The following is a 23,594-nucleotide window of genomic DNA, read 5'->3' on the forward strand; positions in this document are numbered from 1 at the left end:
TGAACTATTACGTAAAGTCTAAAAAGAACAAAGTTCAGTCGTGTAACGTTCAACATGAAATGGAGTAATTTGTGATGCTTTATTTGCTTTAGCGTAGCAACTTTCTTTTCATTTTAGTATTTATTTTCTATGTTTGGAAAAAAAAAATTCCAAAGTCATCTTATTAACAGATTTGATCTTCGGCTCAAAGCACTGAGAATGCAGTCATTCTTTGAAAAATCAAATAATGAGGGCAGTAAATAAAGATGGTGCTCAGCTACTTTTAGTAGTGGATGTTTTATTTTGTAATGTTACTCAATTATTTTTCATCCTGAAGAGAAGACAGATGTTCTGCATTGGGGCACGTAGTTGAGATCTTTGGAGTTGCTTCGTGTGCTTTCTGAGTTACTAAATGTTAGGAGCTGAAACATCCTTTTTTTTTTTCCCTTTAAGTTTGTTTTGAAAACCATTAAAAATCATTGTGGTAGGGGAGAGGAGTTGTTTTTAAAATTTTGTTTTGTTTAGTTTGAAATGTTTGGGTTTTTCCAACCAAGAATAAGATATATGATGCACTAAAATAGTGTGAATGCTATCCTAGATATCATATGCATATGTATAGGTCTAGAGTCAGTGCTTTCTTCTAGGGTTTCGGGCATCTGTTATACTGCTTAGGAAGTGCAAGTGGGAATCTATATATTACTTGTTTTGATTGCTTTCATGTAGAAGAGTGCTGCAAGATTTGGAGTCAAACTCAGGGCTTTATCTTGGGTTCATATAGACTGAGCAGAAACTTCTCACTTAAGGTATTTAGCAAATCATTTAGCAGAGAAACTGTTGAGTAGCTCTTGTCAAAGAAATTCAAAGAAGTGTTAGGGAATACTCCTAATATCTACTAGAGGTCATTTAGGAGTGAAAAGAAACCACTAGACAGTAACAATGCAAGTGTTCTACACCTCCTCATGTTAATGAAGTACCTGACTGAAGGAAAAATGCTTAAAGCTAGAAAGTCAATGGATATGAGCCTTTTCAGATAATGAAATAATCAGTTATGGTGTCCTTTATGGATGATAGTCTGAATGATGTGTGATATCTCTTAGTAGGTTCTGAAATACCTTTGCAGCATTTATTTCAAGGCCTTACATCCTTCTTAAACGTTAGCTTTTAGCCTGCAGGTGTTTGATTTTGAGGTGGGGGGAAAAGGTGATTCTTTGCAGGAACCATAACTTAATCTGTAGATAAACAAACATGAAATCACAGGATGTTCTTTGTTTTCCTAGGACAAGGATGAGACTGAAACTGTGAAACCAGCAGAGAGCTCAGAAATGTATGATGGTAATGAAGTTCCTGAGAGCATTAAGTCTGATGCTTCTGACCAAGAGGAAGATGAAGAAAGTGAGAGTGCCCCAGTGGCTATAAGTAAGTGCTTTTTATAGCTCATTAGTCAGTGCTTTCACCGTGGTCTTGACCAGCTAATTTTACAACAGAAATTTCATGAAGTGCTGCTTTGTAACATCTTCCTTCAAAGGCTTTCTAGTCAGGTCTTTTCCAGTGAAAGTTTTCCAGTATGGTATTTACTAATACCTTGTCAAGGGTTAAACGTTCCGATAAGAGGAGCTTTTGCTCTTTCTAATTACTGCATATCGTAGAAGCACATGTTGGAAATGTATTCATAGCTTGCTAAGTTGCCTATCCTGTTTCAAACTTGAAGTTTCTCAAGCTTTGAGCTGAATAATGTGAAAGCTGCCAAAATTCTATGCAACTTTTCAGTTAGATGAATGTTTGAATATGCTTATTTTTCATATTTTTTAATAATCTTGCATGTTTTTTAATCAATTCTGTCCTGTTTGTCAAAAACCAACAACTCGTGTCTTGGTTTCCCCTACTTACATTCTTAACACCAATTTGTTTAATAAGTTAAATACTACTGTATTGGTGTGAAATATTTTTTGATAATATGGCTCATGTGGAGCATACGAATAGTGGAAAATATGTCATCACTGGATTGTAATTTAAAGGAATGTTTTGACCTTAGAGTTGCAAGTGATGACTGCAGTAAATCCCTTAAAGGGATTTGGATTTTGCAGCCATCTTACTCTTTCAGATGCATCAGTAAGAGTTCTTACTGAGAAAATAACAGCTAGTTATATTAATATGTAGATCCAATATGAAGGCGGTTTTATGTTGATCTACATTTAGGCTTATCAAAAGCAGAAACCCAAGCTCTGACTAACTATGGCAGTGGAGAAGATGAGAATGAAGATGAAGAAATAGAATTTGAGGAAGGACCTGTTGATGTGCAGACATCACTACAAGCTAGCAGTGAAACAGCAACTGAAACTGAACAGGTATCACCAAAGTTGTAAACACAACACAAGAAAGCTAAGTCAGTGTGTAACCTTTCAGAAAAATATATTGTAGCACACTTCATACTGATAAAGGTAGAGAAACAAAGCAAGAGATGAAATGAAACCAATGGTTGCTATATTTAAAAAAAAAAAAAAAAAAAGCTTACTACTCGTTGCCTGCCTGAATTTATTGCTGGCATACTTGATGCCAGCATGGATGTGCACACACACATGCATGTTTAAGTCTGCTGTTGCAGAGATAAAACATAAGCAATAGGAAAGGTAAACTATCAAAAAAAAAAAAAAAAAGTTTTACGCTGTTAACTTGTTCTTCTGTGCTTGCTGACATCAAGGTAATTATTGGGCATTAATTTGCAGAAGACATTGACACTTGTATTTTAACATGTCTTTGATTTGTCTTTCCTTTTTACAAGGTATGTAATATTTTTTTCCAGAACAGTGGTGAAATGTTATTGGTTGTTATTGCTATTTCATTGTTAGCTTCCTTAAAAACACCTGGATGTGTGTGACCTGGTTTTGGAGACTTATTTACTGACATGCAAAGAATTAACAAAATGGAGTTTTGAGTCTTTTGAAACTCTGGTTTACTCAAAGCTACTAACATTTAGGCAATTTATAGAGCATTTTGTGCCTTAAAAGCTAAAACATTAGGTATTTCCAGTGGAACCAGAAGGTTTATTTGGGAACTACCATAGCAAAAAAATAAAAAATAAAAAAATTAAAATTACATGTTCAGATAAAACACATTGTCGTGGTTCTGCTCGAGTGGGCAGCCGAGCTCCACCACAGCCGCTTTCTCACTCCCCCTCCTCAAAGAGGAATGGGGAGAAAATATGTGAAAAGGGCTCAAGGTTGAGATAAGGACAAGAAGATCACGCAGTAATTATTGTAACGGGCAAAACAGACTCAGCATAAGAAGATAGTAAGATTTATTCCTCGTTACTAACAAGTGAGAGAAGCGAGAAACAAAGGAAAGAAACCAAAAGCACCTTCCCCCCCATCCACCCTCTTCCACCTCCTCCCCCCGAGCGATGCAGGGGAACGGGGGAATGGGGGTTCTGCTCAGTCTACAGCACTTCTTCTCTGCCGCTCCTTCTCGATCACTCTCGTCCCCTGTGCTGTGGGGTCCCACCCACGGGATGCAGTCCTTGATGAACTGATCCGGTGTGGGCTTCCCACAGGCAGCAGCTCTTCCAGAACTGCTCCAGATATGGGTCCGTACCACGGGGTCCATCCCTCAGGAGAAAACTGCTCCAGCCTGGCTCCCCCACGGGCAGCAGCTCCTGCCAGATCACCTGCTCCTGCGTGGGCTCCTCTCCTCGGGCTACGGGTCCAGCCCGGAATCTGCTCCGGCAGGGGTCTTCCACAGGCGGCAGCCTCCGTCGGTGCAGGGCCACCTGCTCCACCGTGGTCTCCTCCACAGGCTGCAGCGTGGAACCCTGCTCCACCGTGGTACTCCATGGGCTGCAGGGGGACATCCTGCTTCACCATGGTCCTCGCCACAGGCCGCAGGGGACTTCTGCTCCGGCGCCTGGAGCACCTCTCCCCCTCCTTCTACACTGACCTTGGCGCCTGCAAGGCTGTTCCTCACTCTCCCAGCTGCTGTCTGGCGCAGCGTTTTTTTCCCTGTCTTAAATATGCTCTCACAGAGGCGCAAAACAACATCGCTTATTGGCTCAGCTCTGGAAAACAATGGGGACCTTCCCAAACATGGGGCAGCTTCTAGATCCTTCTCACAGAAACCACCCCTATGGCCCCCTGCTACCAAAACCTTGCCAGGTAAACCCACTACACACATGTATCAGTATTAATAGGTGGTTGACCAACTGATTGAATTCTATTTCCAAGAGTAGAACCGAATATTTTTATTTCATGCTAGTTAAGACAAAAACACTGAATAAGTGTACAATGTGGTTTTTAATTACCAAGGAAGAGTGAATTATGCAATAAGCTACAAAACTGGTTAGTAGAACTTGTTCTAATTCATTTTCACCTTTTCAATAGACTCCAAACCAAGAACTGAATAAAACAAAAGGCAGTGATACTATGTCATCCAAACAAGAATCTGCTAATGTAAAAGGTAAGACCAGTATGAATGGAGAGATTAACAATTCTATATGAATTGCATACTGTGAGAATTATCTGGGACAGTGATAATTGAGAGGATGATGACCAAACTTGCAAGAGTTTGTTGGGCTGTTTTTTCTCATGATACTGTCATTTGGCTTAATGCATCTGTGTTAATATAAATGTAGCAAATCTTTTAAAGAGGAAGCTTGAAATAATCTTATGTAGGTAGATGCGTTACAGTTTTTGATGTTTAACACTTAATTGAATTTCAGGTAATTGTTGCAGCCACTGACAATTGTAGCTATATAGTGTGTCTATTACAGGATTTTGTTTGGATTTGTCTAGTACATGTTTTTTTCCTGCTACTGCCATCTACTAGCAATTGAAATAATTTTATATTTTGAAGATTTATGCTGGGTTGTAACTGATTAAGAACTGAGAAATCATTTTCTGTGTCAAAACAGCCAACTGGTATGGATGTTATTTCTAGCTGTAATCTCCTGCTTTTTCTGTGTCCTTTTGTTGGAAATACTGGTTTGGGGTTTTATCTTTCTTAGACTAAAAGCAGAATTTGAATAGATTCAACATCAACACAAGAATGTGTCAAAATGTTAGGGGATTTGTTGTTCTGAATCTCCTTATACCTAGATGGTGTATTTAACAGTAGGCCTTACAGTTCTGGAGTTGGTTTTAAAAAATAAAAAATGCTTTATCAAGTCAGAAGTTTTTAAATCAGATACTGTCCTATGATAATTGCTGATACCATAGTGTATGGCACTCTCTACAAATAACTCATGTTTTATTTCAATAAGTTGTGTGGGTCTGAGGGTCTAATTCACTTTTTCACTTTCATTGCTTATTTGTAGCTTTGAATCATAATTTGTTTAAGGAAAAAAAATATAATCTGTTTTTTATACACTCAGAGTCTTTTACCATTCCTACCTAGTTAAAATGAAATTTTATGGTTTTAGGTGAACAAGATGAAGCTACACTTCTGCCTCATTACCTCAATGTCATGGAGAACACACCACCTTTAACAGTCAACGCCCCAGAATCATTTATAACAGCCAGTGTGAAAACAGAAGAAATGAGCTCATCGTTACCAGGGAATGAAACTCAAAAGCTAGATACAGCATGCGTGGTAAACAAGTCATCTGCTGGAAGTTCTGAAAGCTCCATGGCTGGCAGTCCTGATACAGAGTCACCTGTATTAGTGAATGAATATGTACGTATAATTCAGTTGGGATACATCTAAGAAAAATTAAAAGCTTTTTTTTATTTCAGTGTTATTTCTTGTTTCCGGTCTTGTTTAGTTGTCATCTGCAAATTTGATGTGGGCATTTCTTTTTGACGTACTGCTTAAAATGTTAAAAATTCTAGTTTTGGAGTGAAAATAAAACAGTGGCACTAAATGTCACTATTTTTATTAACAGGAAGCTGGTTCTGGAAATATAAGTCAAAAATCTGATGAGGATGACTTTGTGAAAGTTGAAGACTTGCCCCTTAAACTTGCAGTCTATTCAGAGGTACTTTGCTGTTTTTTGTTGTTATTTAGAAGTGCATGCTTTAAATGTCTTGATTATCATCAAGACAACAGTAAGAATTATCTAGAATTCTGAGTTTTGCTTTATCCGTTACAAAGGCAGATTTAATGAAGAAAATAGCATCGGAGGCCCAAACCAACAGTTTGTCTGACGAGTTACTGGATGGAGGTAGAGCCCAAGAGGAAGAACTAGTAGGAGATGCCCAAACTTTGAAAGAACCAGGTAGGGATTATTTTCTAAATCATCTCCACATATTGGGAAAACATCGTGAAATGGCCTTAGAATTTACATATCTTGTTGTCATTGGCTGAAGTAAGAAATCACAGTGGTACAGAAAGCATATCCTTTTATATGATCATGCATTGGCAAATAATGCATTGATATGAAGGGTTTTGCCTTACATGTCCCTTCTGTGTATTTCCAGTAGATTCTGTGCCTAAAACTCATAAAAATTAACATATAAAATGCACAGTGTAACTTCATGTTTTTAAAACTTATTAAAAGCATTTTTATTTTTTGTTATATAAGCTTGGGTTTAATATTTTAAGTTTTAATTGCTAGTATCTAATTGGTAGTATCTGAATGCTTAATAAAATCTGCTGACAGATTGCTCAGTGTTTGTAATAGGGAAGCTCTAGAGACTTCTTGGAAAAGTAAAATATCTCTTAAGAGAAAAGAAAATGTTTCTGATATAAACCATGCCATGAGGTAGAAAAAATTCTTTAGGGTGTGTGACAGTAATAAAAATTTCCATTGTTGATTTCATGAAACTATTTCTGTAGCTCCAAAAACTTCATGGCAATGTATGTCAAAATTGCTTTTCTTGCAATGTGATACTGATGCCGTGACAATTTATGGTATCAGTCTTCTGATACATTGTTGGGCTCATAGTTCTTTAGTGGAAAGTATGTGTATAAATGCATGAACTGAGTATTCCTATGGTAGGAGGCTTCTGCTTGTATAGCTAGTCCCAATTCTGCAAACAGTCTAAGCTGATGAAAACTTTTTACTACAGTTCTAATGACAGCATAGGACTTTCAAGATTAGTGTGATTGGAAAAAAAATCTTCCCTTCCATTTCATGCAGTGCCCATCATCACTCCTTTGTCATAGTTAAGGTAGCAGAAGTGTGTCATGTCAGTCTGGTGCATGGTGCAGAAATGGTCTGTATAAGAATGCATCGTCACAGAAAATCAGTAGCTAGCAACTAAGACTTTCTTCATCTGTGTATGTGGGATATCTGTAGCTGTTTAAGTAGGCTCTCAAAGTACTTGTGCAGGAGAGGTGAGGATCAAATATTTCATCAAGGGTATAATAAATAATGGATACTTAGATGGAGATGAAGTGTGGTCAAGAGCTGTGTTCAATACCTTGTAGTTGCTAGCCAGTAATGAGTATGCTCTTATTTTACAGAAACTGTTGGAGTTCAAAGTGTGTGAAAATGATCCGAAGATACCCGCATATGTAAACTCCATGTATACAAATGCATATGGAAGATCACTACTTTCACAAATTCTGAAAGTGTATAAAAATGTAAAATAGTTTTTGACACTCTGCCTTTTAGGATAGGTATGCTAACTTCTGCCTGTGGCAGTTCAAACAGCTGGAACTGAATCCTCTTTTATTCAGTTTTGCTGCACTGTTCTTTTTCTGTCTTAATCTTTTTTATTTTTTATTGTGACTTGTTTAGTAATTTTAAAATTGTTCAGAATTGTAGTTTAAATAAAGTTTGGACTTGTCTGTAAATTTGTCTTTTGAAAAATTTTCCTCTTACTTATAAAAGGATATGAAGAGTTTGTTGTTGGAAGTTAACTGGCTTAAGTGTAGGCCTGCTTGTAGCACTTTGCTACTCCTGTTCAGAGAAATACTACTAATGTTCCTGGGATGAGAAATTCTCATCCCACAAAGTTTCTCCATCTACAAATAAGACTCGTAGGTACAGTATGTATCTCTACGTTGCCTTAAAGCCTAAGTATAGCTGGCCTGTTAAATATATATATATTTAATGTATGTATACATATATATATATATATTCCTGTTCATGTCCTGTAGAATGAATCTTCCTCAGCACCGTGGTCTGAGGTGAAGTAGATACCCTGTTTTTGTACTTAACTGCAGAAACCATCTGTTTTTCTACATTTCCACTTCAGCACTTTTCAACATGAAGGAGGATAAACTAGGCTGAAAATTTTTGTATCCTTTTGCATGTAATGTCGCAGCTGAATATCTGTAGCATTTGTTCCCAAAGTATTTGACTTGGTGATAGCTTTTCACGTAGAAAGGAAGAAATTTAGGAAATAACAATTGAAGTTACTGTTAAAAACACAGGTAAAGTCAGCAACTAATGAAGTCTCGTAGCAAAAGCAGAATTAAGATCAGAGAAAAGTAGATTAGAAAACTAAACCAGAAGAAAATCTTTATTCTTTAATATTCCTGCTTGCATCAGAGTTTCTAACATTATTTCTAGCTTAGTTTTATGATATCACAGAACCACAGAACTGTAGGGGTTGGAAGGGACCTCAAAAGATCATCGGGTCCAACCCCCCTGCCAAAGCAGGTTCCTCAGATCAGGCTGCCCAGGTAAGCGTCCAGACAGGCCTTGAATATCTCCAGAGAAGGAGATATTCAATATAGGAGATATAGCTTATTCAGTGTATCTGTTCCAACTTAGAGGTCCTGTTTATCTTAAATTAGGGCAAGGTTTTTCTCAAAATAGTTAAAAATAATAATAATAATAAAATCATAAATTCAGTTTCAGTTAGTTCTATAATATGACTATATGCTTAAGGAGACATTTTAGTGATAATCCTAAATACACCTGAAATAGCCTGAAGTCTGAATAGAATAGTTTAAATTTTATTTTTTGTTTTTGAGTCTCCCCAGGTTTTGAGAGTGGATTTTAAAATGGCAGGTTGGAGAAGAGAGGTATGTTTGTAACAGCAACATTTACTTACTGTGCAGGCTTCAAACTCATGGTCATACTGTATGCAGAGGACAAGGGAAATACAGGTTTGTGTTGTCACAATATGAAAATGAAACAAAAATGAAAGCTTTTAATCATGAACTTAACACAGGAATCAGTAGACTTCAAAGAGGACATACATAGAACAAGAAGATCTGTGTCCTATTTAAGATGAAAATTTGGTTAATGTGTTAAACAAGCTTTAAACTCAAGGAACAGAATGAGCACAGATCATTCCAGGGCAAGAATTCAAGAATGCTGTACATGAACAATACCTTTTAATGGATTTGGCCTGCCTTTGGTGATCAAATTTTCACCAAAATGTGACATCCAGTAGTATTTGCTTAGATTCTGTAAAAATTATAAATGCTTAATGAGACCAAGGGATAGTGCAGCTGTGCCACTGGGTTTGCTTGGACAAGGAATCAAATTGCAGTTGAAGAAATATGCTTAAAATCCATTGTAACTTTGGAAAAGAAACAATGGTTGGAAGTGTTAGATTAAAATTGCTATGAGAGTTAATGTTGAAGCCTAAAATTAGCTCAAAATTAGCTCTGTCTATTATAATATATGTCAAAATTAAAAAAGGAAGTCTAGATTTACTGAAGTATTGATTAAATATCATTCTGAATGAGACAAGGTAGAAAAAGGAGTGCTTATTCTAGATATATTCAACACCAGCACTGTACCTCACAATACTCTTAGAGAACTGAATACTGACCTTTGGTCATGCCAGTAGAAATGATGTTACTTGCAGGTTGTGGGTATAGCAGGGAACAAGTCTTTAAAAGAGAAGTCTTTGTGCTCAGGATAGCTTTTTGCAGGGGATCTTGCTCTGACACCTTCAGGGACAATAAAGAAGCTTGGTATAACGAGGAAGTAAGGTCTCCAGTTGCAACTTCTGGATTAAATGCTCTGTTTTCAAATTTCATGGATGGAACTGAGGAACATTCCTTGTGGTTGAAGAAGCTGAAAATAGTAAAGACACTAAAAGACATAGCATGGCTGGGGTTGGAAGGGACCTTAAAGGCCATCTAGCTCCAAGCCCCTGCAATGAGCAGGGACACCTCCCACCACATCAGGTCCCACAGGGCCTTATCCACGGTGGCCTTGAGCACCTCTGGGGATGGGACATCCACACCTTCTCTGGGCAGCCTGTGCCAGGGCCTCACCACCCTCTGAGCGAAGAATTTCTTCCTTACATCTAATCTAAATCTACCCTCTTACTCTAAAATCGTTACTCCTTATCCTATCACTACATGCCCTGATGGAGTCCCTCCTAAGCTTTCCTATAGGCCCTCTTTAGGCACTGGGAGGCCACTATAAGGTCTCCCTGGAGCTTTCTCTTCTCCAGGTTGAACAACTCCAGCTCCCTCAGCCTGTCTTCACGAGAGAGGTGCTGCAGCCCCCCTGATCTTCATAACACAGTGACAACCGTGGCAATGGGGAAGCTGAGGTGTTGAGGAAAGAAAGAGGTAACAGTAACCAAGCATAAGAAATAACAAGCCAACTTGTAACATTCTTAAAAATGCCATATCTTTATTGTATACTGATTACATATGTATGTGATGTGTATAACATTGCAGAGGGCTCTTGTATTATAGTGTCTGTTCTGTGAGCTGTAATTGGTTAAGGAAATCTTAGTTACAAAATGTCCATCTAAAATACACTTTTACAACTCCAAAATAACATCACATTTCTATACAGAAACAAGATTTTTTTGTCTTAGTTTTTGTTAGTAAGCTTGGGGGAAGGGTATAAAGTCTTCTGTCATGGTGGAGCGTTTTTTTAAGCATCTTAGCAAAAATTGAAATAGCTCTTATACTTGTTTCACTGCTCAAAGTGATGTGATGCTGGACTGCATGTCAAGCTAGCCCCCATTTAGCGAGTCATGTGAGACAGGAGAAAGATAATATCAACTGCTTTCAAATGAGCTAAAGATACAACTTTTTTAATAGAAAAAATCTTCAACATTGGTTGTGTTTCTCTATCATGAGAGTGACATATGAAGAGGGAAGCCTCTCACAATTCTCCCAACCTCTGGCACTGTGTAAGTCAATTCTCTACGAATCTATCTACTTTCAGCATTCCTTTGTTCATATCACAGAATAGCTGAGGTTAAAAAGTAGTGCTGGAGACCAAATTGTCTAAGCCCCTTGCTCAAGGAGGGCCACTTACAGCCAGTTGCTCAGAACCACATCCAGACAGCTTTCAATTATCTGTTTGGCAGACTACAACTTCTAGGCCACCTGTTGCAGTGCTCATTCACCCTTATAGTAAAGAACTATTTCCTGATGTTCAGACAGAACCGATTGTACTTCAGTTCATAGCCATGTATTCCATTATTCCTTGCTAAAAGAGTAGATTTACCAAAGGAATTAAGGTGCATCTTCTGTGTAGTCCAGTTCATAGAATCATTAAGGCTGGAGAAGCCCTCCAAGATCATCTGGTCCAACCACTCCCCTACCACTAATGTCACCCACCAAACCATGTCCCCAAGCACCAGGTCCAACCTCTCCTTGAACACCCCCAGGGACTCCACCACCTCTCTGGGCAACCCATCCCAATGCCTGACTACTTGGTCTGAGAAGAAATGTCTCCCCATTTCCAACCTAAACCTCTCCTGGTAGAACATTTTTTTCAGTGTTAGTAGAAATGATCTTGCTTAAAAAAAATGGCAGAATATGAATGAGACACAGAAAGCAGACTCCTAAGCAGTTTATCAACCAGAAAGCTATGCTTACTTATCAACCTGGACCAAAATTAATAGTGTAGTGCACCACTCAATATGGGCATGTTGGAAAAAATGGGGGAGGTAGCTGCTGGGGTGACTGACTAAATGGCTGTCTTGCAGGTCACACCTGCTCTACAGCCTTCAGTAAAGAAAAAAAAAGAGGAGTCATCTGTGAAGTGGGAACAACCATTTTCCTGAAACTATTCAAGATTCTGAATTCCAGCGTACTCTTCATCACTTGAACAGTTCTGTGAAACAGTAAGTACAAAGTATTCAGATAATTAAGAAAGGTAATATACCAGAGCTGGTTCTCTTGTATAACCAACAGAATTTAGTAGCAACTCTTTGCTTAGAGGAAGGGTGCTGTGTAACATTTGATACAACAGTATATCTGTATGGTGAATGAGCCAAAAAAACAATAGGATGCACTGGTACAGAGCAAAACCAAATCGTGGTGGACTTTGATTCATATTTGCTACAGAACTATCTGCTACTTTTAGGAGAAAGGTACAATAATTGATCTCGTAAGAGTTTGTGACATTGCTTTTGAAACTTTATTTTCATCAGATCATTGTATTCCATTGTGTCCTGGAATGATTCATGCTCCAAAACCCCTGGTTACAGCATTTGCACAGTCTAAGCATTAAGACAACAGAAACCCCACAATAACTTGGGTTACTTTCTCTGCAATGCTAGTATTCTGAACTGTAGGTGGCTACTACAGGTAGCATTTAGTTGTGCTGTCTTGCATAACAGCAAGGAACTCAAACAAAATTTAACCCATTTATGGTAAATTTAACACCAGAACTTAAACTATTTTTGTCTTAATTAAAAAAAACTCACTCTACACATTTGCATATTCACTATAGTAGTATTTATTCAAAGACAGACTGGAACATTTCTTGTCCTACCTTTATATAAGCTTCCCTCTCTTCATTTGTCATGAGAGATACAAGCTCTGGATTTTCACTAACTTCACTGTACGAGTAAGGCTGACCAGCTACCATTAAAACAGGATTTAGAGCTTCCTGTTCCTCCTCTTCAAAGTTGCTGCCTCCTACTTTTGTTAGTGCTGTTCCTGAGTGCTTGGCATCTTCAGACTCACTAGTGTCGCTGCCTGATTCGGGTAGTTTGCTTTTGACAACAGGAGCGTGGTCTGTGCCAGACAGTGACTTGGATTCATGGATCAGAAGAGTCTTGATGATTTCATTCTCAGGGATAGTTTCTTTATTACTTTCTTCAGTTTCTTCAGAAGCACTTACTCCTACATAATACATAATACATTAGAAGTTTTAATAGTTTTATTGTTACACACATCCATCCTGTGAAAATATTTTTTCTACTTTTTTTTTTAACCTCTTCCTTTAGAATTTTCTCAAGTGCAGGTGTTCCTGCTTTAGAAGTTAATAGCACTGGTACCACATGGTTAGAGCCAGAACATTTCAGGAGTGGGTGGTTAACTTATGGCTTTAGGAATGCTATCTAAACCAGCCTAAAGAATAATTTTTCAGAAACTAGGTTTTGATAGGCACTGGTCCAGAATTAAAGGCTTGTTCTGGATTTCTAAACTAAGCTCATTACATTTTCAATAGGAAATCTATATTTAATTGTAGTAAAGCTGCTGAATTGAATTATTTGCCAATGCTCAAAGCTTACCAGCAATATTGTTGGTGACTGTTGTTGCTCCTTCCACAGTGCTCTGTGACATCCAGACAGGTTGCTCTTCAGTTGCTTTTTCTCTCTTTTTCTTCTTGGGCTCAGAATCTTGGACATCAATAACTAAGTTTTGAGTATACATGTTGCCAAACGATGAACTTCTGGTGGCCCATTTTTCAGGTCTGCCACAGGGTTCCAGCATACTTGAACATGTCTTCTGATCAAAGCTGAACAAAATGTTATCCGTTTTGGACAAATCATATACAAGCAAAACCCCCAGTTCCCAGTAAAAAAAAAAAAGTTTTGTTAGCTGCTTAGCGTTAACAAATTCTCTCAATTTTAAAATTTTCATTCCCCGTCATCTCATAACAGAGGCATGTGATTTTGAATCATTGATTTTTGTATAGTTTCTTCAGTAATGCATCTCTAGATGAAGCATACTGTTAGAGCAGCACTACTTATGCACAGGAAGGGCTATGAACAATATTAGCCAAAGGAGAAGTCTGGAAAATTGTTCCTTGAAACAAAAAAAGGAACAAAAATAAGACTATAAATGCATAATGTAGAATAATTCAAGCAGTTCATAGTCATGTACAGTACCTACTGAAGAAAGCAAAGATTAGGTATTTCAAAGATTTTACAACAGGAAAGTTGTTGGGTAGTTTTGTTTTGAGTAGGAGATGGAGAGTTATGTTTATACCTTTCTGATAATTCTGGGATTTCTGTTGGCTGAGGCTCCAGCAAGTCATATGGCAGAACAGTATCTTCAGTCTCCCGCAGTAGTGCAAAGATAGGTTCCATCTGCTCATTGAATTTTGCTAGCAGGGTCCGAGCATCTCTCTTAGGAAGCGCTGAAGCATCTTCCTCTACCTCAGTATTGCAGTAAGTGCAGCGGAAAGTCTCTGCAATGGTGTCAGAATTGGAAATCACATTCATAGGATGCGGTAACATGCTAAATCCACAGCTTGGACAGGTTCCAAAATATTCTGACCTTCCTAGACTTTATGCATTTGTTCATATCATCCAAAGGAATTTGAGTTCAAGGTTTTTGTTTGTTTTTGAAGATGACTATTCACATGCTTGCTATGCAAGAAAGAAATACCTATATTGGGGAAAAATGAAGTTGGCTAGATATGGAGTAACATTAGATAGTAACTTGTTTTTTTGTTTTCCTCCTTTTCTGATCTCATGTTTTTCCATGCCACATAAATTACAAGCATACATAGCCTATGTTGGTTTTACTGCAAAGTTTAAAGTTCAAAAAAGACTTGGTCAAAACACATGCTAAAACCTACATTTATGTCTCAAAATTAAAGTAACACATTCCGTTAAAATGTGATCACCACTGAAACGTTTGCATTTCAGTAGCTTGTCACAGTCCCTGCACTGAGAGCAAAGCAATGGTTTGCTAACTGACTGTACACTAACTTGACCTTTGAAATTTCAAGTTAGTCATTATAAAGTATTGTTCATTGTCCCTGGTTCTGCCTTCCTTTCTAGATGCTGTGACCCAGATGTTAGCACTGTAGCTGTAGAGTAATATATTGCAATATGATGCCATTTTAACTTACTTTGAAAGGGTGCTCTCTAGTTATTTTGATTTTAGAGAAGAGAACCCCCTGAGCTCTGATGCCTTGTCTTGTATGGATGCCTCATTTTGCCCTGCAAGGAGCCTGAAATTCTGTTTTGAGTACAGACAGCAGTGATAGGACACCTCTCCTCTGCTGCTGATCTGCACTATGTTTATTGCAGTAGGTGGCTGCAAACTGTTTTAACCATTTTATCCAACTTTTCCATCAGAAAGACTGAAGACACAAAGATTAACAAATTCAGAACAGAGTGAGTACAGTTTTCATTTCCATGTGAGGAAATGGGACTCGCAAGGTGGATGAGTAATTTTAACCCAGGTTAAATGTCTTGTTCCTAGAAAAGATGAGGCCTATATCAGATTCCCAACCCCACCTCTTACACTCAAGATTACTATTTCCTCTTGCTTGGCCTGTTCTACAAAGAGAGCTTTTCCTCTTACCCTCACCTCCCAGCTCCTCCTGTCCCAGGTGCTGCTCCCACCAGCAAAAAAAAAAAAAGTATATCCTAACAAACCTACTTTCAATGCAAAGTTCCCACAGGAGCAAATTTTATGTTACCGTAGTTATTCTCAAGATTAGAGCAGATAAACACCTGTAAATACATCAAAGAGCTGATTGACTTCCAGATCCGTGTAGGTGCTGGAGCAAGATGGACATTTAAAAGAGGACCTGGTAGTCGAATCCCGCTCATCTGCTTCTATCTTCCGGCGTATGTGGTCCAGCTTGTATTTTATCACATCCACCAGCACCTTGTAATTGATGTAGTAGTAGTTGTGCCTCGTGCTCTTCCCGTTAGGGCCCGTCTCAACTCGCATGCGCACCTTCACAAACTTGTCTGCCTTGAGCGTGTTGAGAACAGTACGCAGCTGTTTGCGTTCGTACTTCAGCAGCGCTAACAAGTCATCCTCTTTCACGCAGGGGTGGCGGATCAGCACATCAAGGGCCAAGGAGTACTCAACTCCATAGAAGCCACGCACCGTGTATTTGGCCAGGCGCTTTAAGGCTGCTGGGACTTCGGTGATAACGCTTTGCTCTTCCATCAGGAGTTGAACCACTGCCAGAAAGAGAAGGGAGAAGGGTTGTACAACAAACAAGATGGATGTGAGGTGTAGTAAACCTTTCTTAGAGTTCACCATTTGCTGTGCTGCTCTTCTGCAGGAGAATAGGTTAATATAAAATCCTTAACCTGCACCTGGGGAAGGGGAGGTGTCAATAGCTATCAAAGATTAGGTAATGCAGGTGGTTAAATGGAACAGGTGACTGCACCTCAAGTATTCACATCCTCCTGTGTAAAAACAACCAACCAAAAAAAAAAAAAAAAGCAGCTATCTAGGAAAATAGATTACAGAGACTTCATAATAATCTTCACAGAAGACAATGTCTTCATGTGTAGGCCTTCCTGAAGATACATATCCATTTTCAATCAAAGCCAGGCAAGTAAGATCTGAAGTGAACAGTATGTGCCATAAAAATTACAGCTCAGGACACAAGTCAAGTAAAAAATCTTTAGTTTAATTCATAACAATGTGAAATGGATGTGATTACACCTTTTGTGACAAAAATTTCTTTTTTTTTTTTTTCCTATTTCTTTTTTTTTTTTCTCCTCTGTTGGCTGTGATGGTCAAGTGAAGGCCCAACTGGAGTACTTGGAGCTCCATCCTGTCTGTCACTGCCCTCACCCAGCACAATGTCCAAGGCTGAGCCTTGTTTTCCACCACACCCAATCATTGGGGAACATTTGCAGCAGAACATTTAGGTCCTTGGTACTCTTCTACTCTGTAGAAATAGAGCTTCTGGCAACAATCAATTCCTAATCCCATTAACTAGAACATAATTAATTTTAATCTCTCAAGTCCAACTGTCCTAACCATTTCTTATTTGTAAGGAGTGGAGGGAGAAGAAAAAAAAAATAAGGTAAGCTTCAGTGAAGTCACATCCCTATTCCCTTGTTTGAGGCACATTAAAACCCTACAGTAATTTTTGACATCAGGGCCTCTAGCCAGACTGCCTTGCAGAGAGGCACGCAGCATGCAGCTGAACAGTGCTGGTAGAGCTGCTGCTGGACCAGAGGGTGGGTAGGTGGGTGGTGGGACAGCACGTTATGGCATGGTAGGTTGCCAGTGGCATCCACCACTGAGGGGCACCATTCTCAAGCCCAGGGGATTGTGTGCTGCTGCACAGAGCTTCCAGGTAGCCTTCAACAGAAATATGAGTTATGAAACAAACAAAACTATTTGCAGTAGCCTAGTGGTTAAGCCGTGATTAAACTTACATTATAGGGGATGCACCATCTTTCCAGTAAATCTGTATAATCCTGCTGGTCTGAGGCTAGAAACCCAGAAGGAAACAGCACCACCCTGACCTAAATTTCCCCACAGGAAGAGCTGGGGAGCACTGCAATAGGGTGCTCAGGGAGGAGATTGAATCTTCACCTGGAGAAGACCTGAGCAACCTGACCTGGCTTTGAGGCTAGCTGTTCCACAAGCAGGGGTTGGGCCAGATGGCATCCTGAGGTCTCATCCAACTTACATCTTCTGTTCCAAGAGTTAAGTTTAACCTTAGTAAGGAGAGAGACTTTGGCAATGTCAGTCAGTCCCCCCAGTAGTCCATAGACTGTAAGAAGAATGTTTTTATGTTTTTTCATAAGAACCTCAAGGAAAAAGTATTTTTTTTCCACTCTCTCTCCTCTTACATTCTTTCCTCTCCGCTTACATTCTTTCCCTTCTCTTTTGTTCTCATCCTCCAAAAAGGTTCAACTGATCAGCATATCTGACCCTCACATACTAGCAGGGCGGTGTATCTGAATACATGATAACACTTCCTCTTCAGGGTGTGTATACAGAGTACCCTATCTCTCCCTCTTTCTAGCCTCACTTTTTTTTTTTTTCTGTGCAGTGGCATACATTCAGCAGGAAGGTGAGTGTCCTTGGCCACCCTCAGCTGTCTTTGAGTCTCCTCAGGCTGTGGAGAGCACTGAGCCCTTACCTGTTGCTAGCTAATCCCCTACAGAAGGAGGCACTGTAACCTCCACTGTGTGCCCACCAGAAAGCAGCTATCTGCTATTTCTGGAACTAGGGCCAAAGAGAGGCAGGGGCAGCGTCAGCAGCTTCATGGGATACAGTACCAGTTGTGCAGTGCCCTGGGTGTATGAGTCTGGGCTAGCATCTCAGAAAGGACTGAGGTGCCCTCTGCACGGATTACTAATTTTGTTTTATTTTTTAAATAAAGGCCAACTAGATTGTGGCACTATAAAAGAAAAAAAAACCTTGTTTGCCTCTATTCCTCAACTAATGTGGGGCAGAACCATGACACTTAAAGGACTTCTCTTAGGAGCAGATCTCATGACTGTTTTTTCTTACCCTAAATCAAACAGAATTAAAATAACTTCAAAGGGAACAGGATAAGTAGATAACATCATCAAAGAAGAAGTCAAACCTGAGCTGTAAGCTTGGTGTTTGCTGGCTTATGAATTCCTGTGACTCCTTATCCCAGACTTACATTAGGTACTTGAATCTGTAAAGCAAGCAGTACTCTGAAGTGCTAAAGAGTCTGCATTGCACTGAAGTGCTTCCAAACACCTTAATGTTAAAAGCTCTTCAAGTCTGGACTATTATAACCATATGAACTATTTAGGGGAAAAAAACACCACCAACCCCTCAAAAAACCAACCCCCCCACCAAACAAACCAACCAACAAAACAGCACACACACACACCAGAAAAACCACCACCAACCACATGTGATGTAAGTAATGTGAATATATACTAGGAAAAGAGTGAAAAGTTATTTTTCAACAAATTCATAAATTCACTGTTCATTTGCAATGGAAATTTAGATATGCAAACCTTTGATTGAATATAGAAGAAAGTGGCTTACCTATTTTATTTTTTTATTTTTACAAAAAATGTCAGAATTTGCCTGAAATAAACACCGTGCATGGAGAACAGAAACCCATCAAGAAGCATTCTTTTAAGCTACAAAAGGACCCAAACTGTATTCATTTGGTATTAAAAGTTATTTAAAATCAGAACAGGTATGGGGAGAAGCAGCATTCTCTATAGTGTTTTGGTATATTTGAGGTTATATTCTCTAGTCCATTTTGCTGTGTTTCCCCATCTCGTAACTCCAGCCTGGAGCCTTGCAGTTCAGGGGAACTGCTGTTTTTTAAATGCTGTTGTAGTCTTCCCTTCACAGGTAGTAGTTCTCCTTCACAGGCAGTAGTTCTCCTTTAGGAAGAACATGAGACCAGCCTTGTCAGGGAAAGGAAAAGAAAGCAGCAGCAGCTCTCTACAGACACAGAAAGGCTTTAAGCAGGAACCTACTCCAGATCTGAGCTGCAGTCTCCATTAAGAAGAAAGGTATTTTGCTGCTCATACAGACTTTTTTTTTTCAGTATTGACAAGGTATTTTACAAATAATGGTCTAGCTCCTACTTTTTCTACTTTTGAAGTACTTATTTTTATGACAGTGGCAGCTCACTTTTCATAATGTTTGATGTTTTTAGTATTACTATTTTAGATGTCAGAGCAGCCCTTCTGGTTAATATGGAGCTATTAAAACTTTCATCTAGGAGAGAATATGAGAACTGCCTTTTGGACCATCCTTCTGCTTTAGGAAACCTACTCTGAGTTGCTCATTGTGTTCTCAAGCAATGATCAAAAGCAGAATTTCAAGTTAACAGACATCATACAGAGCAAGTTCTGTAGGGCCTATCTGAAGCCAGCTGCTGAATTAACATATTACTTGAGTTGTCTGAGCCAACAGACTATGCAAATCACTATTTTTATCACAGCGTACGCTTTAAATACGCTAAACTAGAAAGATTTATTAAAGCAGTCTTTTATCAGGCTTACTATAACCATATTATTTACAACTGAGTTTAAAATCTTATTGTTACCAGTCCTGCGTATACAGAAATCTTCAGGCTGCTGCCACAGAAGGATCACTCCTTTCTTAAAACAAGCTTAAGTATTTCCCAGCCTTTTCCTAGACCTATCTGTGATAAGCCCTGATTATCACCCACCTGGAGCAAGAGTCCCCAAATCACATTTCGTTAGGAACTGATTTAATTCTGCCTCATATGCATTGCATCATAATAAAGTTACAAATCTTATTGCTCAATGAAATACACCTTACACCTACAACAGACCAAGGCTGGAATTTTAAGTGACTGCAATCTCTGATTAGTGTTTTCATTAGCATGACTTTAGAGGACTAAAAGTAACATGGTAATTAGCTATTTTTTATTGTTGCAAAACAAAAATGTAGCATAGGTAATTTATATAATCTGTGTGTAGAAGCTTTCATAATCAAACAAACCTGGCAAATTGAACATTTTCAGAAAAAAAAAAAACAAAAAAAACAGATTTTTATCTAAGATTTTCTAGCTTTTACATTTTTGCATGTTCATCTTTTTAGGTGGTTTATGTCTTCAAAAGAAACAAAAATAATTTTTTCACTGTATTTCTCTAGATGATAAAATTATAGATGCTTTCATTTCCTTCTATGGGTGAGACAACTGTGGTTAAAAACAACACTAAAATAAGGCTGACAGATGCTGGACAGTCCAGGACTGAAGAGTGAATTCTCTTAGAACTTTAATCATCATATTTGACCTCAAATCTATGTCTTTCATGTATTTTTTTTTATACGTGCACAGTGGAGGTTGGTCCTATGTGGTACATGGTTTGTGTCATAACACGTATTGTACTTTTGTTGCTGGAGCTCTGATTTTCCAACTTGCTGGTGCATGGAGAGCCCCAGAAGTGCAGGAGTTTGTCTCCATTGGACAAGTTGTCTGGCTGGCGTCCATCAATGTGGCTAGCAGAAGGTAGTGCCTGTGAGAAATACTCTGTACCAGAAATGAAAATTCATAAATTATTAGCTGCAGCAAGAATTCAGATTTCAAAATAGTTCAAAGGTCTGAGCCTGTAGGAGACAGCAATTTAGAAATTGCTGGGGGAGCAGGTGACTGTAAAAAAAACCCTGAGATTAGCCCTGCTTCTGCCTGCAATTAATAGTATAAGAGGGGTCAGTTTCATGCCTTATGCTGCAAAAAATCCTACTCCTACTCTTTTTTGTTCCATTGAATAGGGAAACCATCTAGCTGATACAAGTGTAATCGGCATAAATTTTCAACTGCAAATCAAAAATGTTCACGTGGAACAGTTAAGCGGGTGTACCTCATTCCGTGTAGTGGTTCCTGAGCATGCTCCTTTGCTATGATGCTACATTATAAAATGCAAAGTTGCATGACTGCTTGCTGGTACCTCTTGATTTTAGCCTGTGGGAAGGGTTGACAGTGCATAATGCCTGTGGGTTTCCTTGCTGAGTGTTTTTTACAGGGAAAGTGCCATGTAACCTCAGCGCTGTTATTCGTGTGACAGTCCTTGGCTGGCGTGTGGAGGTGTGGAAACATCACAAGAAAACACAAAACAGCTTCCTAAATTAAGGTGTGTGATGGCCTGGCTGGTAGCGCTGCTTTCAGAAAGAGGAAACCACAAGCACCTGAGCAAGCTGTGGCTGATAAGGAGAGGGCTGGTGGCTAAGGACAGTTAGCCTCCTCATGGCAAGGGTAAAGCTCTGCGTGGCAGGGGCATTGCTCAGACCTGTGCCTGCCTGGATGGCAGCTGGGAGATCATTCTGCGTGGGCTCATGCTCTGCTGCCTGTGGCATGAACACTCAGAGTGAAAGCTGTAAGTAAAACTTAAAAAGTGGTTTGAGCAAGTGTTTCTGCCTGCATGTAGCCCTGGCAGTGAGGACCGTGGGAAGCAGGATTCATGCTGTGAAGTTGTTGTGATGTTGTGCAATAAAGGCATTATTGAAAGTAGGAGCTCGAGACGGGGCTAGGCAAAGTCATCTGGCTTTGTTTCAAACCCATCTGGCTGGCTCTGAGGTTGAGCTTGAATGGCATGGGTGCTGCGCTGCGCTTGCAGGCTGCTTGAGGGAAAGGAGGCAGGGAGTCAGCCAAGTAGTCCTAGGTTGGGAGATATAAATAGGGAGCCTGGTCAGAGGCTGAAGGAGAAAATTCAATGTGTGGAGCAAAAGTGTGATTGAGATCCTCACAGAGCGCATGCAGGATGTTTGACTTGGCTATTGGCAGGGTGCAGATTGGTGCAAGCAGCCTTGTGGCACGTTGTGATGTGCACCTTGGGCAAGTGGGAGCTGTTGTAGGATGCTTTTTTGTCCTCTTGGTCCAATTCGTGCCCCTCTGCCTTTGTCCTGCAAGGCACATGGAAGCTACGTTCTGCTCTCTCCTATTTCTCTGTGCCAGCTGATAGCCAAACCTCCCTCCATTTGCAGAACGTGACTGCTCGCCATCTACATGCATTCGAGCTCTGTGAAATGTGAAGACTTCAGGGTTAAGTACGTAACCTGCTCCCCTGTACACGCAGGGCTATGGGTTGCACAATCGCCTCTCTCTTCCCCTGTGCTGCCCCTTTTGCAGCCTCTGCCTGTGCCACTGCAGCAGGCACTACTTCTCAACAGCGTGCAGCCCCGAGCCCTGTTTATTTTGTGAACCATCCAAAGCCTGCACTGCGATGATTTATCTTCTCATCTGTTTTCCTGTGGTGCTCTCCCCACATTACCTAATTCCTGATCCTTGAAGGGATGCAGGTGTTAAACTAAATCAACTTTGAGGGCTACAGACCTCTGAGTAGTTTGTTACAGCCTTCCTGATAGCCAGAAAGACAGAGGCTGTCGTGCTTCCCAAACACAGCCCTTGGTGCCACAGAGCGGGTGCTCTCCCAACCTGCTGGGTTGCCATTGCAGCACGGGGCAGAAATACAGGGAGAATTCACCTCTCTCAGGAAGTGCTTAGATTTGTCTGTCTGCAACACCATCCCTTCTCTTGCACAGCATTATTTATTTACCGTCTTGAAAACCGGAACAAGGCATAAAGCCTTTCTGCTGTCCTCGATTATCACAGCCTGTCCCGGGCAGTGAATGAAGCAAGGGATTTCTGTAAGAGGAAGCTTGGGCTCAAGTAAAGGGGTGGTGTCCCTTCCAAAAAGGAAAGGGGGTGAGTGGCTGCCACGCTTGTTGACCTCTGGACAGGTTGCTTACAGCCTTGGTGTTCTTTTCATGTAACTTACCCTGCTCTGAAGTCCGAGGAATGGTTGCTTGTGGCACTATGCATTTTTAACTTCCAGGTTTTTTCTTAGAGGGTCAGTTTTAGATCTGCCATCTCTCAGCAGGTAAATACATGAAAAAATGTGGTGGTGGCACACAGGCTGGTGGGGCGGGAGGTGCGTTTTGGTTGGGGTTTCAGATGACAACACAAAAATTCTTAGTTTTGGGAGCGGTGGGGTCAGTAAAGAAATATACTGTGGTCCTAGATCTTCATAGCCTGCCACCCTTACCTGTCTTCCGTTTTACTTCTTTTTCCTCTGTCATCTCCTGACATCTGGCTCCTGCTCCCCCCTCTTTCTGTCTCCCCCTCTCCATCCCAGCGGCGGCTCCTTTCTCCCACCCGCCTCGTACCGAAGGCGTGTGCCTGCTGCAGCAGCTGGTTGTGGCTTTCTTGGGAGAGCAGTTTCCAGCCTTCCGTGGCTGTACACCTCTTGCAGGAATGCAGATGTAGCATTTCAGGAACTAAGCTGATGCAAATGAAACCTTTGAGTAGTTCTGTGTAACTGCTGGTGTGATTCGGGTGGTAGGTGTGGCCTGAGAAAGGGCCGTGGCTCACCTCAGCA

General features: G+C 40.0%; 2 protein-coding genes across 9 annotated transcripts in view; one reads left to right on the forward strand and one right to left on the reverse strand.

Moving 5' to 3' along the window:
- The window catches only part of PCM1 (pericentriolar material 1), a 41,932-nt gene extending 34,228 nt beyond the window's left edge, over positions 1 to 7,704 (forward strand). For all 8 annotated transcript variants that reach the window (XM_032186258.1, XM_032186261.1, XM_032186263.1 and 5 more), the window contains 7 exons: positions 1,257 to 1,395; positions 2,176 to 2,324; positions 4,350 to 4,425; positions 5,387 to 5,640; positions 5,849 to 5,941; positions 6,058 to 6,181; positions 7,372 to 7,704. In XM_032186258.1, coding sequence (XP_032042149.1) covers positions 1,257 to 1,395; positions 2,176 to 2,324; positions 4,350 to 4,425; positions 5,387 to 5,640; positions 5,849 to 5,941; positions 6,058 to 6,181; positions 7,372 to 7,397 — 861 coding nt within the window. In that variant the 3' untranslated portion in view covers positions 7,398 to 7,704. The remainder of the gene's footprint in view (positions 1 to 1,256; positions 1,396 to 2,175; positions 2,325 to 4,349; positions 4,426 to 5,386; positions 5,641 to 5,848; positions 5,942 to 6,057; positions 6,182 to 7,371) is intronic.
- Positions 7,705 to 12,529: 4,825 nt separating this feature from the next.
- LOC116489191 (general transcription factor IIE subunit 1-like) lies at positions 12,530 to 15,939 on the reverse strand. The gene is made up of 4 exons (XM_032187388.1): positions 15,492 to 15,939; positions 14,011 to 14,212; positions 13,311 to 13,537; positions 12,530 to 12,918 (listed from the first exon to the last, which is right to left on the reverse strand). The coding sequence occupies exons 1-4, from the start codon at positions 15,937 to 15,939 to the stop codon at positions 12,530 to 12,532; spliced, it is 1,266 nt and encodes a 421-aa protein (XP_032043279.1).
- Positions 15,940 to 23,594: the final 7,655 nt, after the last annotated feature.

This window comes from Aythya fuligula, chromosome 4 (genome assembly GCF_009819795.1).
Source record: "Aythya fuligula isolate bAytFul2 chromosome 4, bAytFul2.pri, whole genome shotgun sequence".
Taxonomy (NCBI): domain Eukaryota; kingdom Metazoa; phylum Chordata; class Aves; order Anseriformes; family Anatidae; genus Aythya; species Aythya fuligula.